The sequence below is a fragment of the Meleagris gallopavo genome, chromosome 2 (genome assembly GCF_000146605.3).
Source record: "Meleagris gallopavo isolate NT-WF06-2002-E0010 breed Aviagen turkey brand Nicholas breeding stock chromosome 2, Turkey_5.1, whole genome shotgun sequence".
Taxonomy (NCBI): domain Eukaryota; kingdom Metazoa; phylum Chordata; class Aves; order Galliformes; family Phasianidae; genus Meleagris; species Meleagris gallopavo.
The window spans coordinates 21,650,680-21,675,213 of NC_015012.2; the positions used below are offsets into that span (position 1 = coordinate 21,650,680).

The following is a 24,534-nucleotide window of genomic DNA, read 5'->3' on the forward strand; positions in this document are numbered from 1 at the left end:
ACATCATTGCTTCATATGCACTTCCATATCAGATGCCATTTTGTCAGATTGCCCTGCTGCTATCATCTGTCACACAGCAACAATACGTAAAGAATATTGGTGGGAATATTTCCAAACAGTGCCCTGGTTTCAGCCAAAATGGGGTGAATGGTGCACCAATGTTCTGTTGGTGCTGAATGATGGTTGTGTGCCAGGGGCCGGGCCACTGCCACAATGAAGCAGCAGTAGGGCACAGCCCACAGATGGTGTCATCTAGGAGACACGCAGAACTCCAACTAAAACCAGTCTGAAGTAAAGTTTTGGTGGTAGTGTACTGGTTCACAGCCCAACCCCAGGACACAGCAGTCTCACACAGGTGAGATGAAAAATCAGACTGGCTATGCTTAAAGAGTTATTACTGCTGTGAATCACAGTCCTAGAGTTGAAAATTTAGGATTGGCAGTAACAAATTCAGGCACCCTGAAACTGCCAACTGCCAGTCTTGACAGCTCATAATTTCATGCTGAGTCTCACAATACTTGGCCTGTTACTTCAGAAGCATAAAAGCTTGTAACAGTAATGAGAGCTTCGATTGTCAATAAAAAAAAATTAAAAACAGTAGCAGTAAGATTCACAATAATAGAGCAGAACTTTATTTTTTTTTTTTAATTGTAAATAAACAAGTAATCAGAAAACCCCCAAACCAAATAAAGCTCAGGTACGGCTTTTTAAATATCAGAATTTGGTGGCAGTGTGGAATGCAGGAGAAAAGATGACCTTTTAAACATCTCTGAATACTCCCAGTTGTAAATGAAGGAAGATGGTTCACGTGAATATTCTAAATGTTATTTAGCTGAGTAAAATGGAATTTGAGCAATAATTGTATCAAACAAAATACACTATTTTAAGCAGAAGCCACCATCTTCACTGAAACATGGGAGTTTACTCTCCCAGAAGTTCCATCGACTCTCCTCCAATTGTCATTTGATGTTAAAAATCCAATCCCAAAGGAGGGAAAATGAAAATAATTTGTAAGAGTAAAAAAACCTAGAAAACGCCATTGTTACATCTCCTACCATTCCAGTGATCTACTTTCTCTCACTGATATCAACAACCTTGTTACTTGGAATACTTTAGGTATTCAATATCATTTCAAAGTCTTCCAGCACACTTTCCTTAGAGACTAAACTTTCAATCTGACTCCAGCAGTCTAAGTCTATATGAACACTTAAATCATCTGCCTTTTTTCCCCCAAGTCAAAGCATCCCTTTTGCATTCTGTTGATTAATGATTGTACTACGGATGATGACCAAAAGTTAAACACTGAAAATCTAATCTAGTATATAATAACCTAGGGTAAAATTCTGGCTCTAGTAATGTCAATTGCAAAACTCCTGCTGGCTTACACATGCCCAGCATTTTGTTGCCGCAATCTGCTATTTTTGATTTTAATATTATCATCCACGTGCACGATATAAGAAACAGTTGTGCCATACAAGATATAAACTGATAGCAGAAAAAAATACCTAGACATGAAGCTTATGGCATTTTTCCCTTCAGGGAAGTAGTCATCTAATATTCAACAACATTCTTTCCCGGAAGAAAACAAACAATCCTAAGAACTATTTGGATAATAGCCAGTCAGCTACACATTAGATTACCACTAAATCATTTATACAGCCAAGTTTCTGGTTTAATTCCTATCTCATCCAATTTCTCATTTCTTTTATGGCAAATTTCATCGGAGAGCTGAATGTTGACACCCACACAAACTGATTATAAAGATCACAGTTGTCTGTGCCTGGTAAAATTCAAAATCCTTTGACTGTGCATGATGGATAAAGATTTAGTGACCCAGACTACCACCCTCTTGAGATTCAAAACAATCAATACATTTAATTTTTAAATACAACGATGGAACATTCGGAATTTTCACATATGAAGTTGTAAGAAATATTAGTCTTATTAGTTGTGACTGCTGGTAATTAGCAGACAGCTCAGAAGCACTGGCATCTTACAAAAGCATGGGCGCCACATCACTGACATCATCACCTGGCACACTGGCTGCTGCATGTGTGGCAATTCTAATGCTCCCAAGATCAGTCATGTAAAGCTCCCTGTCAATACGTGAACAAAATTCATGCTGGTCTTCAACTCATCCCAGCTGTGTGAGTTCTGGGCCACACACGGAAAATCTGGGGGCAAGATTCACAGCTGCGCAACAGCTGGTCTGCACTGGCAACTTGCACAGGCTTCAAACCTTCTCTGCATACCTGAGATATTCCAGCTACTTTGTATTCACACTATTATAGCACAAACCAGCCAGAAGTACACTGCTTCATCTGATATAAAAACATGAAATTAAAAGAGATTCATAATCAATACAAAAACACTCAAATTCATTATCAGTACCACACTTTGTTCACTAATGTTCTATTCAAAGCTTAAAAAGAACTGCTCAAAGAACATTGCTTTAAATTGGAAACAAAGCCTAGAAGCTATATCACTGTATATTAAAAACATTTAAGGGAAAAAATATTGCAAAAAGTACATCTTTTTCCTAAAATAAATGACCTCAAGGGGTTCACAGTCAAATTTAAGTTTTGTGAGAACTAAAATGCATTAAAGGTTTTAAAATATTGATTTAAATTACCCATACAATCTCAGTTCTGTGCACTTCAACAGTCAAGCTGCTTGAAATCTCAGATAAAATTAAGTATAAAGACTGATATTTTCAATTTCTCAACTTGCAATCCTTTTTAAGTATTCTAAGTTTTCCTTGACTTTAAAAACACATTTCTAAACCTTCACAGTTCTAACTTCAAATTTGCTCCAAAACTGCATTTCATAAATTCCAGAGCTTTTTCTCAAGGATTATTAAAACATTCACGACTTTTTTTCCCCCCTCTCAAAACTTTGCCTAATAGTTTTTGAAATTAGCAGATAGATAATTTCTATAGGTGACAGAAGACTTTGACCTAGGGATTAAAAACAACTTTTCTGTCCATACCCATCACCAAAGCACATTTATGGTCAAGAATTGTACCTTAGCTTGCAGTGTTATTGATGAGGCATGAGCATGAAAGCATACATTCCCCTTTTTCACAGCAGCCCTGACCCTGCAGCATTAAGAATTGTAGATGCTTGTTTCTATCAATAACCAGAGCAGGTACAAGTAGAAAACATGTATTACAGTCAAACATGCAGCCATTTTGAAAGGGTTACCGACACATGACAGAAGTCTAGTAAGAAACACAGCTCAGAACTTGTAGTTATGACATCAACTTGAAAATACTGAGCATCAAGGGCTCTCTTACTCCTTTTCTCATATTTTACAAAAAATAAAAAAAGTATATTGCACAGATTTCCTCACATGAAAAGCTCCATGAAAGAATATGCATCTGCACTGCAGCAAACTGGCCACATGTATACACAGATATACAGTATATTTACAGTCAATATACCAGTCAATAAGAGTAGGGTTAACTGCCAATATTATTTGACATTTTAACCTCCCAGAAAGCTTATCTAGCATTTTCACTCACTGCATTAGAACAGTAAACTATCCAATGTTTTAGAGAACGTTAAGATTTCTGACACATGCTTACATTCCACTTTCCAAAGCAGACACCAAGATGCCAAATATTTTAATCAGATTCTCCTTCTCATTATCATACACGATGAAAAAAAAAATCTCAGATTACTCCGTATTTCATTGCCACTTAGATGGATGCAGAGATATCCTAATTTCAAGAACCACTCAGTGTTTTGTGATTAAGAATGAACTGAGGAACCGATTTTCTATGTATGGGCTTAATAGAGAAAGAATCATAACATATCTGGCTTACACAGACTACTCTGTAGGTCTTGCTGTTTCAAAGAGGAAATTGCATAATATTTTTCTTTTAGGAAATCAAAACAAGAAATTCACCAATTACAAATTCAATCAGGCAGCTCCACTCTCGAATAGACCATATCATTCTAGATTATTTTTATATAAGCAGCATTTCAGCCAACGGCAGAACATGCTTTCAGCACACTAGAAGTTGGTTAACTGTTATTGTTATTAACTAGCACAGTGAATTGTGCATGCTTCACCAGAAAGAACAAGTCACATATGGTTAAGAACAACACATTAAGTGCACAGAACACTCATCACACATGCACAAATCTGATGTACACCTCTACATCAAAGAATCACCTCTGACACAAAATACACATATATACAAATTCCTGGTCAAACATAGTAAAGATTGCAATTGTGAAAATAATGTTTTAGATGAGCCATGTGACAATTGTCACACACATTTTCAAGCAGAATTTGGCTTTCATTCCTATACCTTGTAAAAAAAAAAAAAACAAGCTCTGTTCCCATGAGCAGAGTAAAAGGTGCTGAACAAGAAAATTAACATAAAGCCTCAAAAAGAAAATATTGTGGTTTTTAACTTCTAAATATTCAGAATCAGATTTAAATATACAAATTAACAAATCTATTCCAGACTGTATGTAACAACAGAATATCCCATCAGAATGGACTTTGCCATTAACATTCTATGTAACAGCAAAGAAAAGAGGCCACTGATTTCTATTTAAGATCTTGTTGAACTACCAGTTATTATACAAATTAGCAAATTAGTCATTCAGCTACAGAAGCCTGAAGAATATGAAGTGGAAGGGATTGCCAATCTATCTGCCTTTTATTTTATTTTATGTTCTTTCTTCTCCCAGACTTCATTAAAGGCCATGGCCACACATTAGTCACTAGACTAGATAGATCTCTGGTCTGCTTCAGTGTAGTAGCTTCAGCCTTCCTTTTACTATGCAAAACACGAAGGAAGCAAATTAAATCCAATCAACTTTTAAATCTGAAAATAATGAATTATCATGATTTCCATTTTCATGCCACATGGGTCTTCCTGCTATGTCATTGCTTCTGAAAGTATTCAACCTTTTCAGATAATCTGACCAATGCTGCCAGAACGAGATGCAGAAGAGAGACAAAATCATGGAATTATTTGTCCATTGTACTTTTCATAGAGAATCACATAATATCCAAAGTCAGGAGGGACCCATAAGAGTCACTGAATTAAATCCTGGCTCCGCGTGGCAAGCCAGGGCAGAGTTACAAGGCACTCCAGGAGCACAGTTTGACACTGAATTGCTAGGCGCTCATTTAATGGAGGACATAGGAGCCAACCTGAAAAAATCTGTATCTGAAGTTACCCCATAGAGTTAACATTTGGATACCTAAAGGCACCTCTAACCAAAGTAAGCTCTTACCTTCTTCCCCCACGTAGGAAACTGACATCTTTGGAAGTTATTCTTGCTATCAAACACTGGCCATTGGCAAAACAGAATATGAGAATATATTCAGCATAAAAGTACACTTTATTCAAACCAATACAATGCAGTTTTTTTGTTAATGCATATGGCATTTCTTCTCCAGCATCTGAAGCAGCAGCCTGTGAAGAGCTGCAAGTCAGTCACCTGAAAACATCTCAGTCAGTCTGGACATGAGCGGTATTCTGAAAGGCCATATCAAAAACAATAACAGAATTGGTTTTACCATCTCTGACACTGCTCTCTTCTCATTCTTCTGCTACATTGAAAATAATCAGAGGCAACTCCATCTGTTTTGATATCAAAGACTGAACTGAATTCTTCCTACATTATGACCAACACAGCCCAAGCATCACTGTGATATAAACAAACAAGTAAAAAGGTGCATACGGAGAACGTTAAAGGAAATAAAATTTAAATAGCAGGAATAATAAGAGGTAGAAATACTGACATCTATGTGCCATATGGGAGCTGCAGTACTGAGCAGAGGAGGAGATAGCCTGAAAAGATAGATCCCTAATAGCTTTCTGTTCTACCTGTAGCCAGTGGAAAAGATACATGCAACATCAGGCCAGTTTTTTGCTTTTTTTTTTCCTTTTTTTTTTAAGTTATTATTTTTTTAAAGTATTTTAAAGTAGCTGACAGAAACCCAGCAAGAAAAAAATTCAAGATGGAAAAAACTGAATTGTAGAACAATAGATTTTATACTATCTGGTGGAAGAACTTAAATAATGAACACCCATGGTATAGTAACATCTCAGAAAGAATGTCACATTCTTTTCTAAGGGAAATGCTTCATCCACCCAGTAAATTAGACTGGTCACAATCTTCAATCTCTGGAAAACTTGCAGTGCAAATTGTCTTAGAAGCTATTTCTAAATGCACTAGGGACAGGAAAATGAATGGGAGCAGCATATTTATCAAGGGAACATGATGCCTGACCAACAGCACTCTATTCAGTATGAGCTAACTGGTGCTTTCTCAAGGGAGACCTTATTGCTCTCTACAACTACCTGAAGAGAGGTTGTAGTAAGCTGGAGGTTGGCCTCTTCTCTCATGTAACTAATGATAGAACTAGAGGGAATGCCTTCAAGCTGTGCCAGGGGAGATTTAGGCTGGATATTAGAAAATACTATTTTTCTAAAAGAGTGGTCAGGCACTGGTATGGGCTGCCCAGGGAGGTGGTGGAGTCACCAACCCTGGAGGCGTTCAAGGAATGTTTGGATTTTGTGTTGAGGGACATGGTTTAGTGAGTACTATTGGTGATAAGTGGATGGTTGGACTGGATGATCTTGTGGGTCTTTTCCAGCCTTGGTGATTCTATGCTTTGGACACACAGGAGGGAGCACGGATGTTGTGTATCTTGACTTCAGTAAGAACTTCCACACATTCTCCTACAGCTTCCCTACCACCAAAGATGTGAGATATAATTCAGATAAGTAGATAATACAGAAAAAAATTTGGTTGGGACTACCAGGCTTAAAGCATAGCAACAATCAGTGGTGCAAAGTGCAGTTGGCAGCCAGTAACTAGCAGCATCCCTCAGACACCACAGCTGAGACCACTAACCCTCAAAATCTTCATTAGCAACTCAGATGGCATAACAGAGCACACCTTCTTCAGCAAGTTTGCTGAAGACACCAAACTGCAGCAGCAAGCAATACAGTATGGGGATGGCCTGCTATTCAGAGGGACTTAGAAGGTGGAAGCTCTAGAGAAGTGATCCTTTCAATAGCCCTAAACTAGTAATATTAGGCCACTTTCTGAAAACACCACCTTAGTCTCCCTGCTGTTTCATGGTAATTAATTTTACAAGCCATCTGCACACTGAGTGAATGCATTTCCTGCTTGCTGAGAGATTTTGTCTTTTAGTTCCAGAGACTCTTTATTCTCACAGTAAGAAAAAGCAGAGTGAAATAGATAAGGACCATCACATAAATAAGAAAAGATAGGTACATAGCAAGTAAAGAGACTGGAGAACGTGCAAAAAAAACAGAAGAGTGAAGGCTACAATACCCTCTGATCTTTTAAGACATTAAGTGTCACAAGGAACACATAACCCAGCCGAGTTATTTGGGACAGACAGTGGGTTTCTACGTAACAGAAAAAACCGTGTTAAGTTTAACTTATTCACATTCAGAAGAATAGGAGAATACTCAGAACTATGTATTTGCAAATGAATCCAACGGAATGAGAATTTAATCTCTCAGCAAAAGTACTTTTACAGTAATGCAGGTACTGACCTGTAAAAGGCATAGAGAAGAATTCAAACATTTGACATAAGGAAATCTTTGGTTTAGCTGCAGGCATTAAAAACATACATGTAACTGTTTTGTATATTGTTGCTTCCAGGAATTCTTGTGTAACTCCTACCACATAAAACATTTCTCTTGCTGATTGTTAACACATTGCCCCCATGTTGAACACATGTTTTTAAGTGTACACATGCATGAAGAAAATATACCCAGTTATGCCTCCTGAGCTAACTTCAGCATATCTTGTCATTTGTGGCTAAGTAAGTTTATTAATATTGAAGGCTGAGATTTTTAAACAAGCACTGTGACTCAGTCTGGTTTTGTCTTTTTGCAGTCTCATTTCACAAGAAGACTTGTTTTATGCTTCTGTGAGGAGTATTCTGACCATCATCAATGCCCTTAAGATCCCTCGAGCAAAATCACTTAGCACTGTTGTCTTTACCTGCACTGCTGGTGTTTAATGCTTCTAATTCAAAGATATCCCAGAAGAAAAGCTGGGGAGCAATTATAATTTCCCTAATTGGAGTTGATTACAAGACAGCATAACAGCCTTTCCCCTAAGTTTAGTATGCCACAAGGGGCAGCCATATATCTTTTGATGGAAGTATATGTTTCATGCTGCTTTGAAGCCGCTGTGGCTTCAAATGGGAAACAAAATGAAAAACAGCAGTGCAGAAGGCTAATATACCACACAGTTAATACTCTTGAGTCAACAAGCTTCTTGGTCTCTTGACTCCCATTATCTGATGTAATTGGTTTTAATAACCCCAAATAAAAAGTAATGGAGGAATATTTGGCTCTGTACAAGAACTGGTGTAGAAGCTTGCTAAGATCCATAATGACCCAAGAATCAATAGAAGAAAATATTACAGGTACACTTACTCATACCAGAGTCTCCCTAAATCAAGTCACAATGGTGGCTGCTCACTGATTTGTCTCTGTGTAATTACTGGGATGAAACTTGTAGAGAACACTCGTAGATCAACACAATGGAATAGTGATACAGGAGGTGTAATGATAAAGGGACTAGCACAATGCACAGGCATTACAAAGAAAAAGGAAAAGTGCACATACATCTCTGAAGATCTAGGTTCACAGAGAAGCTCCACAAGGGAGGGAATCTCCAACCAGAGATCCTTCCCCAGCAGCAATCAGCACTCAAATGAGGTCTAAGAGAAGTGCAACCAGGCTCCACCCTGGTTGCACAGACAAACTGCCTTCACCTGTGCTCCCAGGGCTGACCTGCTCCTTTCCCCAGGTGCTCAATCAGTGATTCAGGCCATGACTCAACAGTTACCATACAAAGCGTGATATATTTCTGCAGATAAATCCCACCACAAAATCTTTTCTGAACTATCATATTTAAGCACCTGCTTTCAATATTAAGACAAAGCTTAACAAGAGTGGAGTTGCTCTCATAACACACCTCTTCTAAAAGCAGGGTCTCCAAAGGGAACTTACCTCAATTCAAGTGACTGCACCTTGTTCTGGTAGTTTTACCAGAACTTTAAGTCCAAACTTGCTTTAAATCAGGCTTTCATTGCCTGAAATAGCTTTAAAAGTATTTTCTAATCATCTGCTCAAAAAATAGCCTAAATTCTTAGAATATAACACTCAACTCCATTAAACAAGTGTAGCAATTGGACAGGTTAAAACAATGGGAAAGGCATTACAATAAAGCTATGATGACAGAAGGACTGGCACAATAGAGAGATACTGTAAAGTAAGATAAGAAGGTTGCTCACCTGTATCAGAAGATTCTAGATTCACGGGGGAAAGCTTCACCAAGGAGGGATCTCCAGAAAGAGATCTTTCCCCAGTCACAGTTAGCTCTTAAATGAGATTTAAAAGGGGTGCAGCCAGGCTCCACCCCTTCTGATCACACAGTTGAATTGCCTTCACCTGTGCTCCCAGGGCTGACTCAGGCCTTTCCTCAGGTGATCAATCAGTGGTTCAGACCATGATCCAGCAACTCCCATACAATGATTTTCTGGAAAGTAACTCTTATTGTTGTTTAAATCAACAGTTAGAATCTTTCACAGGAGGCAGGAATCTGCCAATAACACCAAACCTAGAATACTTTGTCCATAAATCTGTATACTTTCCTGCCTTGTCAACTGGCCAGCATTTATCAGGTTCTGTATTCTCAGTAACACCACACAGCTTTTTTTTTTTTTCCCCCACACATACAGACAATCCTGCAAACAAGCTAATTTAATTCAACTATAAATTCCTATTTGAAACAGGAGATGCAAACTCAGAATCCGCTTTCTAAATGGTTAGTGAATAGGGACGCATGGAACAAAGCTCGGAAGTAAATAATTTGCTGCTGTCTGCTCTCTCTCTTCTTATTTTATATATAGTATATATGTACATACAAAATGTATGTTTATATGTATGTATGCACATACAGTGAGATACACACATTGCCCTCTACTAGCCAGAGCCCAGTACACAGAGGTCTTCAATACTGCTCATAACCAAACTTCAGTGAGTACGTGACAGGGCTGTATTAGCATGTGATATTGACTCCTGATGCTTGCCAATACAGTAAGAGGAATCTCCTTTGACTCTAAAAATCAGGGATTTTTCAAAATCCATTTTTAAGGCTTGGGGTTTCTTGCTTCCATTCCTCCTACTTGGTGATATGTGTAGGAGCACAAAGGAATTATACAAACCATGCATACAAGAGGCTTACATGTTGCCTATTTCTATTTACATATCCACATGCAAACTATTTCCATTTTATGTTACATTCATAAGTGCTCATTTCTGCCCTCAGTTCACATTTTAACCAAGAACTAGTAGATTGAGAGATAGCAGAAAGGCCTTGAACAATTAAATGGTTAAGGCATCTAGAACTACTCTGGGCAACCTGCTCCAGTGCTACACCACTCTCTGAGTAAAGTATTTAATCCTAAAATCTAACCTAAATCTCCTTTCTTTTATTTTAAAACCATCCCCCCCCTTGCTCTATCACTATCTGCCCATGTAAAAAATTGGTCTCCCTTCTGTTTACAAGCTCCGTTTAAGTACTAGAAGGTTGCAGTGAGGCCTCCCCAGAGCCTTCTTGTTTCCAGGCTCAATAAGCTCAGCTCCCTCAGCCTGTCTTCTCACATGTTATCACAATAGTCTGCATTAAAATAGTCTGTCATCTTCCTGACTGTGAATGGCTACTACTGTGAACGGTGTACTATTCATAAGAACTAAGGGACATAAAATAGGCTGGTATTTTTGAAAGGGGGAAGAGACAGATGATTTCCTCATTTTTTTTAAATATACTCACCTAAGGCCCAGTATGACATAGCTTCCAAAGGTGAAGAAGTGCTGCAGATAGCATGGATATACATGAAGTGAATCATTAGCTCAGCCAAGCACCACCAAAAGAAAATACGAATTATGCCCATGGTTAAGATGCCAAGATTGGTCTTCAAACTGAAGGCTTCTTGTTTCCTCATCTAAATGAAGAAACCCAAAGAAGTTATATGACACACAACTGACTGTTTTACTCAAAGACTCATCTCAAGTAACTTTTTTTTTTTTTAATATAAAGATTTTATTTGCTATTCATTTCTATTTAAGGGGGGGTCATTTGTCTATACTATTTGAGAATTCCCGATACACTTTTTTTGATGTAGTCTGGTTTCTCCTTTCTCAAACTCACTAAGTAGAAATAAGCAAATAGAAAACAGAGTGGTAAGGCAAGCAAAACAAATCTCTCATCAGTATCACAAGACTAGCTGCAGTATTTACAGATATTCAGTTCCATGCACATGTGAACATCTTCCGTTGCTCCAGATGATATTTCCATTCTCCCTGCATTGCTAAACTATCTGCACAGTTGAACTACATGGGAATGCAATGGTATCTGCTAGTACGGTGCAACTTCCATGCTAGGCACAATAACGTAGGGGGATCCAGACTACTTTTGCCTTACAGGTTCCAAAAGGTCTCTGGACTGCTTTGCTACTGCATGCTGCCCAGGACTTCAGATATATAATTTTTGCATCTGCTTCCATTTGCATTTATTCCAAATGGACATTTTAAATGGTTTGACCCCACAGACATCTCTCAGAATACACCACGGTGCAAAAAGACATCACCCTGCACTGTCCCTTCAGAGGTTACATCCCAGTCACCAGCTGCTGCCAAATTAGCGCTATGAGGCCTAAGGGCCATTGCTCATAATGTCATCACTTTCAAGATGGCCTAAGGAAGCACTGCCTTGTTAACAGCTAATTTATTTCTGGAAAGCTGTCAGACTTGAGAGGAGTTTATTAAAAGCTGACTAACCATATAAACAAGTTCCTAAGTGTCTAATTCAGCAAAAGAAAATAGCTACCAGAAAGAAGCATACATTTATTCACAAGTGTGGGAAACACTGCAACAAACACACAAAGCATAGAACAATGAAAACTGTTTTTACTTTCTTTTTTTTCCCCTGCATGTCCTCTAAGGGCACTTGTATGAGGGCTGTTCACACAAAACATGGAAAGAAAGAGCCATACTGGAGCAAAACAAAAGGCTTGGAAGAAGGCATAAATTACACACTGCCTGCCTACCTGCACAAGAGGATTACAAGAAAATATGGAGCTTTCACTATGTAATTGTTGGATTACCTTTTCCCCCCTCAGATTCTGTGAACATTTCCCAATGTTATGAGAATTACTCAGAGAACACAAACAGAAAGCTGGTATCCTCAGCTCATTCCTGTTACACTGTTAAATTTTCAGAGAAAACCCCTCCCCTTCAGATTCTTGTAAAAACCTCCTAAAACTAAAATGTCTTGAATTGACAATGCCATTGTACTTCCAGAATTATGTGATTATGAGTAACACATCTCACGCAGACAAAGTCCTTCACTTCCTCAGGCATGCACAAGCCTGGTACACAAGCACTCTGCAAGCCCGAAAGAAGCAACTCCATCTCCCAGAGTATCAGAAGGAGCACCTTTTCCAAACTATCCAAGCAGCCTACAGAGCAGGCAGGTCCAATCCCAACAACCAATCATGAGAGTACTGTATCAAACAACATTTAGTTGTTTAGCTGTAGATCATGAAATAAAAGCTTAAAGATACTGCAGTTGTGAAAGAGAGTGGGATTATCCAGGCAGTAATCCTACCAAACACAGAAAAGATAACAGCTTGCTCTTAAAAATATCTCAAACTTCTGCCAGCTGCATTGGATTCATTACCTGAGAGCAGTTCTTCATTTTCTCCTGTAGCATTGTCAAGGTCAGTGAGACCAATGAGATGTACTGAGCAAATGCCAGTTAGGTGCAAGGTAAAAATGAGACAAGACAAGGTTCACAGCTGACAGGCTCCTCATATATGCCCCACCAGATTCTTACATCACTAACTGTAGTAAACAAATTCTATTCTATTAACCCTTTTTTTCTGCAGTGAAAGAGAATTTGATCAAGTAACTTAGTGGAAAGATTGCCTATAACATTTTTTACATGACACGGAACGTATGCCAAGTTTCATTCTTCAGTTTTTAACCATACACCAAAAATATACATAAACAAGCAACCCACTCACCCGCACACACAACACCCTCCCTAAAATTCCAGTCATCTTATCTGCACAATATACCTAACATGCAGTTGGCTCTGTTCACTTGGAAATGAACAAACATACTAATTGTGTAGCTGAATTTATTCTAACTGTGACATTTTGGAGCCAACCATTAAATCACAGGCATTTGCACAATACACCTTCAAATCCACAATTAGAACTACTACGTTCTATTTCTACTCAGGCTATCAGTGAAATACAACAGCTTCTTATTCCTGCCTGGCAGCAGATGCAAATTACCAGCATTATTGATCTCTTTCATTCATGTAACAGCTTCTCCGCTTCCTTTTTCAATAAGTCTGCTTTCCAGCATGCTGAGCAGAAACCCTCTTCTCAGTCTCAGCTTCAGTTAAGTGCTTCTACAGTTCCCAATCTCCTGTTCTGATAGCTGCAATAAACACACTTCTGATATCATGGACTTTGAACAAACTGCTGAGATCTGCTAACTTCAGAATCTGTCTCTAACCCCAGATATCAAGGTGACGACACAACCCTTCTCTGGTAAGAACTGACAGTGCATTGCAGCAAACACCAAGAAACAAGTTACATTTTTCCCAGTATGTTCCATCTTCATCAAGACTTTAACAAAACAAGGTCTGTGTATGTTTAAATGAGAACGTAACATAAATACAGGCATTCCATTCCCCAAGTTCAATTTTCCCTTCCCACTGTCTCAAATCAAGAATATAGACAGGCATTTCACAGGTCTGTACTGATCCATATCAGGTAAACTAAGATCCATTTCAAGACCCTATGCACAGCTTTTCCCAATGGCTATCTCCAAGCTGCCCTCTACTCAGAATCCTGTAAACATCTTCTGAAACATTCCTTGAAAAACATTATTTCTCTGCTAGCAATATAGGAACATAGGTGGAATACAATTTGGAAACTATAAAACAACAGTAAAGAAAACTTCCTCAGCACCTATACTGGTAAGTCTGGTAAAAGAATAATTCTACTCATTTGAAGGTTTTTAATTCCCTTTTCCCCCAGTTGCAGTCTTTTCCTGAAAAGGGCTTTAAAGTTGCACAGATGATTGGCTTGTTCTCAGCGAAGCCTAAAAAATTGCTTATTACCCGCTTCTGTCAGTCTTGCAGATGCTTCTGCTTATCTGACTCATCTCTCTTAATGACATCGCATTGTCAGTAAGCACTTGAAGAAACCAACTTTGCTTCAAAGTGGTGAAAGATCCTCTGACTCTGCCCCTTTAATTTGTATAACACTTCTGCCAGTCACAGCTCAGAGCATCTCAGCACCTCTGGTTCCTATTCGACAGCATGCAGGCTCCAGATACATTTAGGAACTCATGCTGAGATATTCAAAGCCACAGAGAAGATTTGGACACCTGCCTACTATTAAATGTAATGGAAAATAAGTATGCAAATGTATTAGTCAGCTTCAGAGCATCAGTGTCTATTTAGGGACCTACCTTGCCTCTCCTATTTCACTTGTATGATTCAGAAAAGCTTAAAGGCTTTTAGTGAAGGAATCAGATGTTCCCTGTTGCAGCAGAAGCTGAGCAGAGCTGATCCTTTCAGGCTGACTCAGCTGCAAGGGCACCTTTTCTGTAGCTCTCCCAAAAGTACAGGCACATGGTGAAAGTTCCCAACACTCCTCAGGTTGTGGATCACACCAAAGTGCTGTGTGCTCAGTCAGCACAACAGCAGCTCTGAAGCAACTGAAATTCAGTTGATTTAAGGTCCATATGCTACAGGAGTAATGAAAGCTTTCATCACTTGTCTTCATCTGAATTTGAGAGACCCTACGTGCTTCACAACTGCACATCAATATTAACTGTGTATTAAGCAACCAACATGAGACTACGCTTGATACCAAAGCATCTCTTTAAGTTGTACCTTTACTGGCAGGAAACAGAAATCTATGGAAACTGTGTTAGTCTGACTTTTCTAAGTACTTCTAATCTGGTGCAAAAGAGAGCTGTCCAAAACCACCAAACTAAATGCAGTTTACTTCAACATTTGTCAAGAAAGGGATGAATATATACTAACGCTAGAGACAGACTCTTTCAAAGTCTAACGTCCATTTTTGACAATCTAGAAAATAAATTTAGCTTACTTGCAACACACATTTTGAAGTACACTACAAAAATAGTCTCGTGGAAAATTGGTGAAAGAACTGTCTAATTAAAATTTTCTCATAACCAATATTGAAGTCGCACAAAATTAACCTATCGCATTGAATTTACTTCTAATAAAAGGCAGATTTGGCAGCTGAAGAGAGATCACCCTTTTTTTCAATATTTCTTAGTCAAATATGATTCACATCTGCACACATATACTGGAAGTTTACAGTTCCATGGTCTTAAGAAAAAACCGTTACCTGCTTACTAAATTCATCAAAGTTCATAAGGGGTCCGTTGTGGAACGTGGGATAGTAAAACACATATGCCAGCATCCACAGGAATGAATGAGATGATTTCTGGGCATGTCCGTGCCAGCAATATTCCAGGCTGAAACTTGTGTTGAAGAGGCAACGAACAGACACCGTGAAGAGGAGCAGATAATACTCATTTTCAGTGTCATACCACTTTCTCTGTAAGACAAAACAAGGTCAGAGAATAACAGTACAATGCTGTGATTTATAAATTGCAGGATAATTATATCAATCAAGGCCTTGACTTTCCAGGTCGCCAACAGCAGAAAGCACCAAAAGCTAACAGAGACTGGCAGGAATATTGGAAGGAAATGTCGCTGATGTTTGAAGAGTGAATGCTGGCTGCTGACAGAGCTGCTGGTCTGCAGAGCTGCTAAAACAGGCAGAAAACATTACAACTGATTTCAAACTTTACTATGTCTTGAAGAACTATGAAAAACTAGGAGAGCTTTTCTTATGCGAATACCATTTTTTCCCTCAGGTTTTGTCCAGATGCATAACATCAAATACAGTTGGCAATCCTATCAACAACTAAGGAGCTACCAGGACTGGACCCAAAGCTGCAAGTCAAATCTGAAAAGAATCAGACACTTGCTAGGAAGCTGAAGGATGGAAAGATTTTGCTGAATCTTTGTTTATGAAACTCCCTGACATATGCTGTCAACAAAAACAGACATATATTGATGCACACATGTCAATTAGCACAAAAAAATCTAAACACCCAACCTTAGAAACATCAGCAAATACAATTTGGCTGATTAAATTTGTACTGCAGTGTGCTTAAGAAGCCCTTTGATCTCTGTTTCTGAGAAACAGAAATCCACCAACACCGAAAGGAAAGATCCTACCAACTCGGCTCTGCTCCCCTTTAGAATTAGAGCAGGCCTAATAGAATAATCCTAGTTTTTCTTTCCCTCTCAGCCCAAATAAATACAACAAGGATATTTCCTCATAACTACAAAGCAGTTTCTCTAACTTCTTTATTGCCCAGCCAGAAGCATTAGCAAAACAGCAAAACTGAGCTTGCATCAATCATCTGTGAGCAATCAAGCAATTCATTTAATATAAATTAAATTGTTGGAGAAATACTTTTCATTTCCACGCTACCAGTGAGATCCTAACAGGCTTTACTGAGTGACTCCCGGATACGAATCTAAAGAACAGCACTTGAAATGACTATGATTATACCTCTAACAAAGGAGAAATACATTCACTAGAGGACTGGGCATGGTATTTATCATGCTCTGTCTCCACCAAACAACACTCCCACGTTAATGTACACAATTTCATCTCAATGCATTGACTGGCATAATGAAAAGTCCTGTTGCCCATAAACTACAATTAAGCGTGGTGAGGCCAAACCACATTCCAAGAAGCATTAGAAATTCTGATCTCAAATCCAAACCCCAACACTAGGGTTAGGTAGGGTTTCAGATTTCATTTCCTAATGGGAAGACCGATAGGAAGACAAAAGAATCTGTGGTTTTACCAGATGATTGATCAGAAGGATAACACCTACAACGCCACTCTAAATGGGTAAAATACAGAAGACTGTTGGTACCCCACTCTCAAAAGTGCCTTAGAAATTTAAAGTTTCCCATACAAAAGACATTAGCAAGTCAGAAGTTCATCAGGAGAAAAGTGAAACAAATTCCATCAACAAACCAAGATTGCCCAGTTTCTGGGCAATAGATGGAAATGCTCACAATAGACAAAAAGGCTAACCCAAATAAGCAAGGAACACTTGTTTATCAGCTTCCTAGAAGAATTCTTATAGCCAAAACCGTGTGGTTACTTCTCTGTAGCATGGATCACCAGGTCTAGAAATAGTTGTTATCTCTTCCTGCTGCCAGCCTCACAGCAAGTTGCTAGTGTACATTTGTGCTTAGAAAATATGTTCACAGACACAGATGCAACCTCCCAATTCCAGTTTCTGAGAACTTATTTTAATCTGGATGTGTACTACTGACTTGACATGCTGCATAAATCTGTTTTTTGGTGTTTTTTTTTCTTGGTTTTTTTTTTTCCTGCAAATCACAGGACATAGCTCTACGTGTGACTGTAACATGATGGAAAGCACAACAACGACAGCAGAGCAGCAAGATTCCAGGCTCCAACAAATGAGGATCTGCTCAAACACAACAGAAGTGGGTGCTGAAATAAAGGAAAGAAGCTGCTTACCTTCAGAAGGCCTCAGGCATGCAGAGATCCCCAGCAAGATTCCCTTGCCCCCTCTGCCAACCCTTAAATGAGGTCTGGGAAAGGGTGGATCCTGGCTTCACTAGGTGCAATCACTCAGGTACATTGCACGCACCTCAGCTCCCCTGAGTTGGCCATGCCTTTACCACCAGCTGTTCAATCACTGCTTCAAGCCATGACTTAGCATTTATACTACAGTGACCATAGGCAACAGTCAGTCAAGCTATCGATATTACATTATCACAATGACTGGTTGTTTTTCCTCATGCAATGACAGACTTTTTTGTCATCCTCTTGAGGTCCATTTCTTCTTACACACTGCAGACAGGTTTTACTGAAAGCTTTCACAATGCAGAGAGCTTTAGCTTTAATGGGTTGCATTTGTAGTGCAACCCAAACATTGTTCTGCTGCTTTACTAAGTTTTCCCACGTCTTCCTGGGGTCTATTAGCTTTACACAAATTCCTCCACTGTCCTTCCCAAAAAGTAGGATATATTACAAAGAAGCTGTTTTAGTTTCTATTTGCTGGTCAGAGAAAGGCAGATTGCAGCACAAGAGCAGTGATTCTCGACATGAGCAGAAAAATGAACAGCCGCAATCAGAGCTGACCAGTTTGCTCCCACACAAACTGAATTCAGAGATTGTTCTTCCAAGAGTCACTACACTGTATATAGCTCCACTGACAGGATGAAGGCAATACAAAGGGAAAAACAGCAAAGGGCAGGAAGGTGAGAAGGAGAAAAAATAAGGAAAAACTATTCCTGTAGGACAAAAAAGATAGCAAAGAAAAACAGAGCAACCCAAAAACAAAAGGTAAGTAAGAGTGGAGACTGATAAAAATGAACAGAAGATAAAGTAGGTAGCACTCTGGTGGTTGTCTTGTTAGAGTTTGAACATTCCCTTACACAGTAAGAGACCATCACATTACCCTGCAGAGTCCTTCTGTTCATTTGGCTTAATTTAGACTAAGATTGCAGCCAGGTCACAGATAGAGAAGAAGAGCTGTGTTGTGGAGCTGACCACACAGAACTCCAGAAGGCTGGGCCTTACCTAAAGTAGTCTCTCAGAACCACCTTCTGCCCTTGCTTGTCTCTTCAGTTCCCAGACAAAAGCAAACAAAGCAACCTTGGCTTTTATCTTTACAGAGGTAACAATCATCGCTCAGAAGAACCCCACAGGTGTTCCTAAAGCATCAGACCATCACCAATTTCACTCCTCTCATCTGCTGCTTGAGAGCCCTGCAGGATCACCAGCAACAACACAGAATAAAGGAAAAGGAAGCAACAAAGGCAAGAACGAAAGCAGGAGCTACAGATGGTAGCTTCAAATAAATATAGCCAAAGCTTTAAAAGAAGCATGTACAGCAGGCTAGAGTGTACAGTATACTGAATATGACCTGATCATGTCAGCTGGCATCCAAAAGACTATCAAAGCACAATAACTGAGAAAGACATCCTCTCTTCTAAGTGGCTTCAGTCACATATACCACCATTATGAATCACATTATGTATTACTGTAGTGAGCTAACTTTCAGTTTATGCCTTAACAAATACTCAAATGAAACCATAAGTGGCCCACTAGTAAGAATTCACCAAGCATATGAGTCTATCCACATTTCTGATTATAAGAACTCTAGCATGGCTCACTGCATCTCTACTTCCTACAGGTTTTCAAGCCAATCTGCTTAGATCAAGTAAAGAGAGAGTAGCTGGTCACGAAGATAGCTACCGTAACAGCAAATAAGACTGTATTTAATTTGATGCTTAATTCGTACATCTGAAATTACCTTGGCTTCTTCCACTGCTGGTATGCGTAAAGTAGATAACAGGATAAGTGAGCACAGCCACGTCAGGAGCGGTATCTGAAACTGAGCCACAGCAAACGAAATAGCTGCGTGTAACAAAATGACTGCAAAGCCCTTCATTCCTAATAAAAACCAGCAGGCAGCCATTCCATACATCATCAAGCACCATGGTTTATACTGTTAGAAAAAAAAAAAGAAAAAGCACCATGAACAATTTTAATACTTTATTTCTAAAGCAAAACATAGTAACAGTACTATCCTATACATAGTAGGACCACTAAGATGATCAGAAGACTGGAGCACCTCTCCTGTGAGGAAAGATTGAGGGAACTGGGCTTGTTTAGCTTGGAGAAGAGAAGGCTTGAGAGAGACCTCATGGTGGCCTTCCAGTACTTGAAGGGAGCATACAAACAGGAGGGGGAACGGCTATTTACAAGGGTGGATAGTGATAGGATAAGGGGGAATGGTTTTAAACTGAGACAGGGGAGGTTTAGGTTGGATATTAGGAGGAAGTTTTTCCACACAGGGTGGGGACACACTGTAACAGGTTGCCCAAGGAGGTTGTGGATGCCCCATCCCTGGAGGCATTCAAGGCCAGGCTGGGTGCAGTTCTGGGCAGCCTGGTCCGGTGGTTGGCAACCCTGCACATAGCAGGGGGTTGAAACTAGATGATCATTGCGGTCCTTTTCAACCCAGGCCATTCTACGATTCTATGATAGTAGAGTGCCAGGTCTACATGTCATTCCTTCCATTCCCATAGCTGATTAAAGCTTCCTATTCCCATACCTAGTTAAAACACACAAATTTGCCGTGAAGTAAACCCATGCATACCTTGTCCATGAATAGCCTGCATATTTGTGATACCAGCAGATGACCAGCCAGAAGCCACAGTATGTATTCCCTTCCCCATTCAATCCAATAGCTCCACTCAAAATCCAAGGCATCCTGGGCATCAAGGAAATATGCATAACTATAAAAGCATGTTCTTAAAGTACAATTAAATGTCTCAGTAACATACAAAGTTTGTTGTCCAATACCACAGAATTCAGCATCTGAAGAATTTTTGCTTAGGCAAGGAAGTCTGATTATTTGCAATGGTGAGTTCCAACACCACTTTGACTTTCAGTAGCCTAAAATCCACAAAAAAAAAGTGGAAGAGCAGAGGGATACCATCAGCACAGAAAAAGAAGCACACTAAACAGAACTGACACCTGCCCACCTGCACATAAAACTGACACCAGCAACAGCTTGCTGGAGACACAGGTGCAGAATGTCATGAAAATACTGCTACTGATGATTACAAGGGTATGTATGGCTCAGAGCCAGAGTCCGTTTCAAAGCACATAAGCTTTTACACATTCCCATGACAGGGTGCTACATGTTTCACTTCTCTCTGCAGGCTCCAGATCACTGGACGAAGTAATCCAAAGTACCCTTATGCTGCTGCAGGCTCATTAGCAAATCATCAGGAGCACAACTGAGTGCTGGGCATCATCAGCATTTCCCTGAAACCCAATAAAACAAACAAAAACAAGACATGCTCAAAGCAGGAGAACACGTGGTCTACATATCCCTCACAGCTGCTTTTAAGATGGTCTCATTTCACAGGAAGGTAGAGGCAAAGCAGCTGCCAAGCAAAAAGAAGTAGCACGAGTACTAAGGAAACCATGCCTGGTTACAAGCGTGGACAATCATACACAGCTATTCTGATCCACCAGCCAAATTTGGATAGCAGAGATATCGGAGAGTGCCAATTACTATTTCTATCAGCAGAAGTAAGGGAGGGTAATAGATACTCTCTCAGGTGATAAAAAGTGAAAGAGAAACAAAGCTCTGACTTCTCTGGACTTTTCTAGGGATAAGGGGAACAATCCTGCACTGGTTTGGAAAACACACAGTTTGGATGAAACGATACCTTGCTCTAAGAGAAGTTTAACTCACTATTTCAATAAAGCCTAATTGCAACCAGATGGAGCCAGGTCAGACTGAAACACGGTTAGATGCAAATGTCATTCTAAATGAGATAAAAGGGATCAGCTAGCAATCCCTGTTCTCTGCTAAATGTTAGGACTTCTAAACACACACAATCATCTGCATGTCTGGGACTAAATTCAGTATCTTACACACTTTGCATTTCCAGACTATTTCATGATTTTCTTGAAAGAACACAGAAAGGGGCCCATACAAGTGGTGATGGTGGGCCTAAACACAGACGTGTGTTCTTGGCTTTGATTAAATCACCTTCAAAATGAGTTGCACGACGAACTTTCTTCAAAAGGAAGTGAGGTGGGTTATTTGGGTTTTGGTTTGTCTTAAAAAATAAAAGCATGTTTCTTCGAATATTTATGTTTCAAAATCTCTTCTCCTCTACGCTGAACTACAGCTCAATCACGAGTGCCACTAGTGTTCACTGATGTTATAAGCAATACCCAAACACCAAATGACATGAACAAAGGGAAAAAAAAAAGCTGCAGGAAACCTGAAAGGAGATTAAACCTTTGAAGGCCAAACAGCCACACAGAAGCTTATTAAATGACATTACTAATGAGAAACACTCAGACCAACCACAAGAAAAATGAAAAAAAAAAAACAAACCCACAAAGCCACCTAATGATGAGTAGGAAAATCTGAAAAGTTATTATGGGCTTCTGAAACTAAAATACTATCTCCGATGAGCAAATGGCATTTTTGTAGCTTTTTGGTTAGCATTATTTCCATGCTATTGAGAAGTAGTTCAGATTAGAATAGAATGCAAAGGAAAATGCACCAGAAACAAGAAACAGTGCCTACGTTACCCTAATCCATTCCCTTCAGCAAAAACTTAAACCTGCTTGATCCCACACAGAGTGAAACATGCATTAGAAAAGAATTAAGTACTGCAGACTGCCTCAGGCGGAAAGCACTTGTCTGCGTTTTTGAACATTAAATAATAATAATATACAGTGCCTATGCTTTCCTCTTGTTCTTCATATCTTTATAGAGCTTTGGGCTCTGGTGACTATGGAAGTCTGGCTGTAGAGAATAGAGTAAGAAACCAGGGATGACATTAAAACACTTAAAACCAAAGTCTCCTTACAAAGCACCATTACAGGAAAGGAAAAGACCAGTAGGAGGAAAAGCACAGTAATTTGTTCACTGCTTCTCAGCAAAACACTGCTTGACACAACAGCTTGCTGCTGGAGGACTTCAAGGAATGGCAAGCTTCTGTCCTTGCAGAGAATCAACAAAATATGAAATGCTGAAACACTCATTATTCCTACCTTCTTAAGGCCCCAGAACAGAATCCCTTGTTCCAGTCCAAACCTTCTGTCAATTTCATCTTTGTATTCTGCAAAGATGAATAAATCTTCATTAATTACATCATTCTAAGAAAAGCAACAGTCCTGCAATGAGGCAATCTGCTTCTAAATAAAAACAAATTCCCCTCATCTTCTTTACAGCTGTGGACGCTTGGAGCTGGGGAAGAGGAGATGTCTGCGTGCAAGGAACTCAGCAGATATGAAGCCTAAAATTTTTCCTCTTTCCCAAGGGACCTTTCCATAGCCAGAACCTGGACTTTGGCCTGTACGCATCCTGAACCTTCCAATGATGAATGCAGAGTAGCCTTGACCACTGAGCACAGGTGTGCACTACAACAGGAGGAATTAACCCTGAAAGATGCACTACATAAAGAATTTTTTTTCCTTCTTCCCTCACCCATGCCCATCAGGTATTCATACGTTTCTGCATAAACTTCCCCCAAGCTTCCCCACCTCTAGGCTGAAAAATTATTTTAATTTTAAGTAGATATAACAGAGAGCTGAGCTTGAGCCATTTAACACCATTTCTTATCTGTTAGGACTGTTTGATATCTCCCTCTAGTGGCAAAGAAAGACATGGGACGTGAAGGTGACTAATAAAAGGTGTACAGTGAAGATGCCTTAGGAGTCAGTATCACCCAGCTCCTGGACTCCTGCTGTGAGGGGGGCCATTCACCTCCATCTCCTTTTAACAGGTTTGACAGAGGAGTGACAAAGAAACTAAGGTAGCAGACAAATCCAGCTCAGCCACAGGCTAGAAATACTACAAAAGTGAGTGCATCAGTATCACAAACTTACTTTGAGAAACCTGGTACACTTCATAGAAAGAATAGAAATGAGAGCCAATGGTAAGGAACAGGTAGGCACACATTTCCCATGCCGGCAGCATCACTGGTCTGGGAGCTGCTCTGCTGTTCTTCACACTGACTGCACTTCTCTAGCTGGTCCCTGGAAAAGGCAAGGAAAACAAAGCAGAAACAGCATCATTGAGGTTGGAAAAGCCCACACAGATCATCTAGTCTAACCACCACTAAATGGTACAATGCAGCTCAGCATCAAAAACCTTTACAATACTAAACAAAGTACAGATTGTCCTGCAGTCACTTTGTGATGCTGGAGCCCTCATATACATCTCCAGAACAACAGCACCCTCTCAGGGCTCTGCTTTGTGGGCCAGGGTCGTTTTACAAACACTCAGAATCATAACAAAAAAGTCAGAACATGTTTAGGTATGTAGTGTGTCTCCAAGGACGACTCCGAAACATCACTTCTCCATGCAGCAGTGCACAGGGATAAGCACTTCTGGCATGTAACTAAACGTTGGTGTTTCAGGTCCAAACACACAGAACTGGAGCACGCACCAGCTAAGGCTAGTGTGAAAAGCAAGAAACAGTGGTGCACACATTATTGCACACACACAGGCAGCCAACACACATTTATTTCATAAAGAACTGGGCCAGCTGGCTTTTGGCATTAAGACACGCAACGCACCTCCCACCGACAAGAAGATGGGCATTTGGAATGCGCTATCTCAGCTGCACCCGAGATGCGCACTGCAACAACGTGCACACCACATGTATCCCCCGTTCACACACGTCTACGTGAGAAGCCTCCTGGCCCAGTGAGACACAGCAACGAGGGGCACCGGGGCTCCGCAGCCCGGACACGAGGGACAGCCGCGGCCACAG

At 39.8% G+C, this 24,534-nt stretch overlaps 1 protein-coding gene across 1 annotated transcript in view; it reads right to left on the reverse strand.

Annotated features, from left to right (window-relative positions):
* The window catches only part of HHAT (hedgehog acyltransferase), a 146,583-nt gene extending 122,770 nt beyond the window's left edge, over positions 1-23,813 (reverse strand). The window contains exons 1-6 of the mRNA XM_019612693.2: positions 23,645-23,813; positions 22,808-22,875; positions 20,379-20,492; positions 19,530-19,724; positions 15,491-15,703; positions 10,861-11,032 (exon numbers count right to left, since the gene is read on the reverse strand). Coding sequence (XP_019468238.1) covers positions 10,861-11,032; positions 15,491-15,703; positions 19,530-19,724; positions 20,379-20,492; positions 22,808-22,875; positions 23,645-23,735 — 853 coding nt within the window. The 5' untranslated portion in view covers positions 23,736-23,813. The remainder of the gene's footprint in view (positions 1-10,860; positions 11,033-15,490; positions 15,704-19,529; positions 19,725-20,378; positions 20,493-22,807; positions 22,876-23,644) is intronic.
* Between the last annotated feature and the right edge of the window lie 721 nt (positions 23,814-24,534).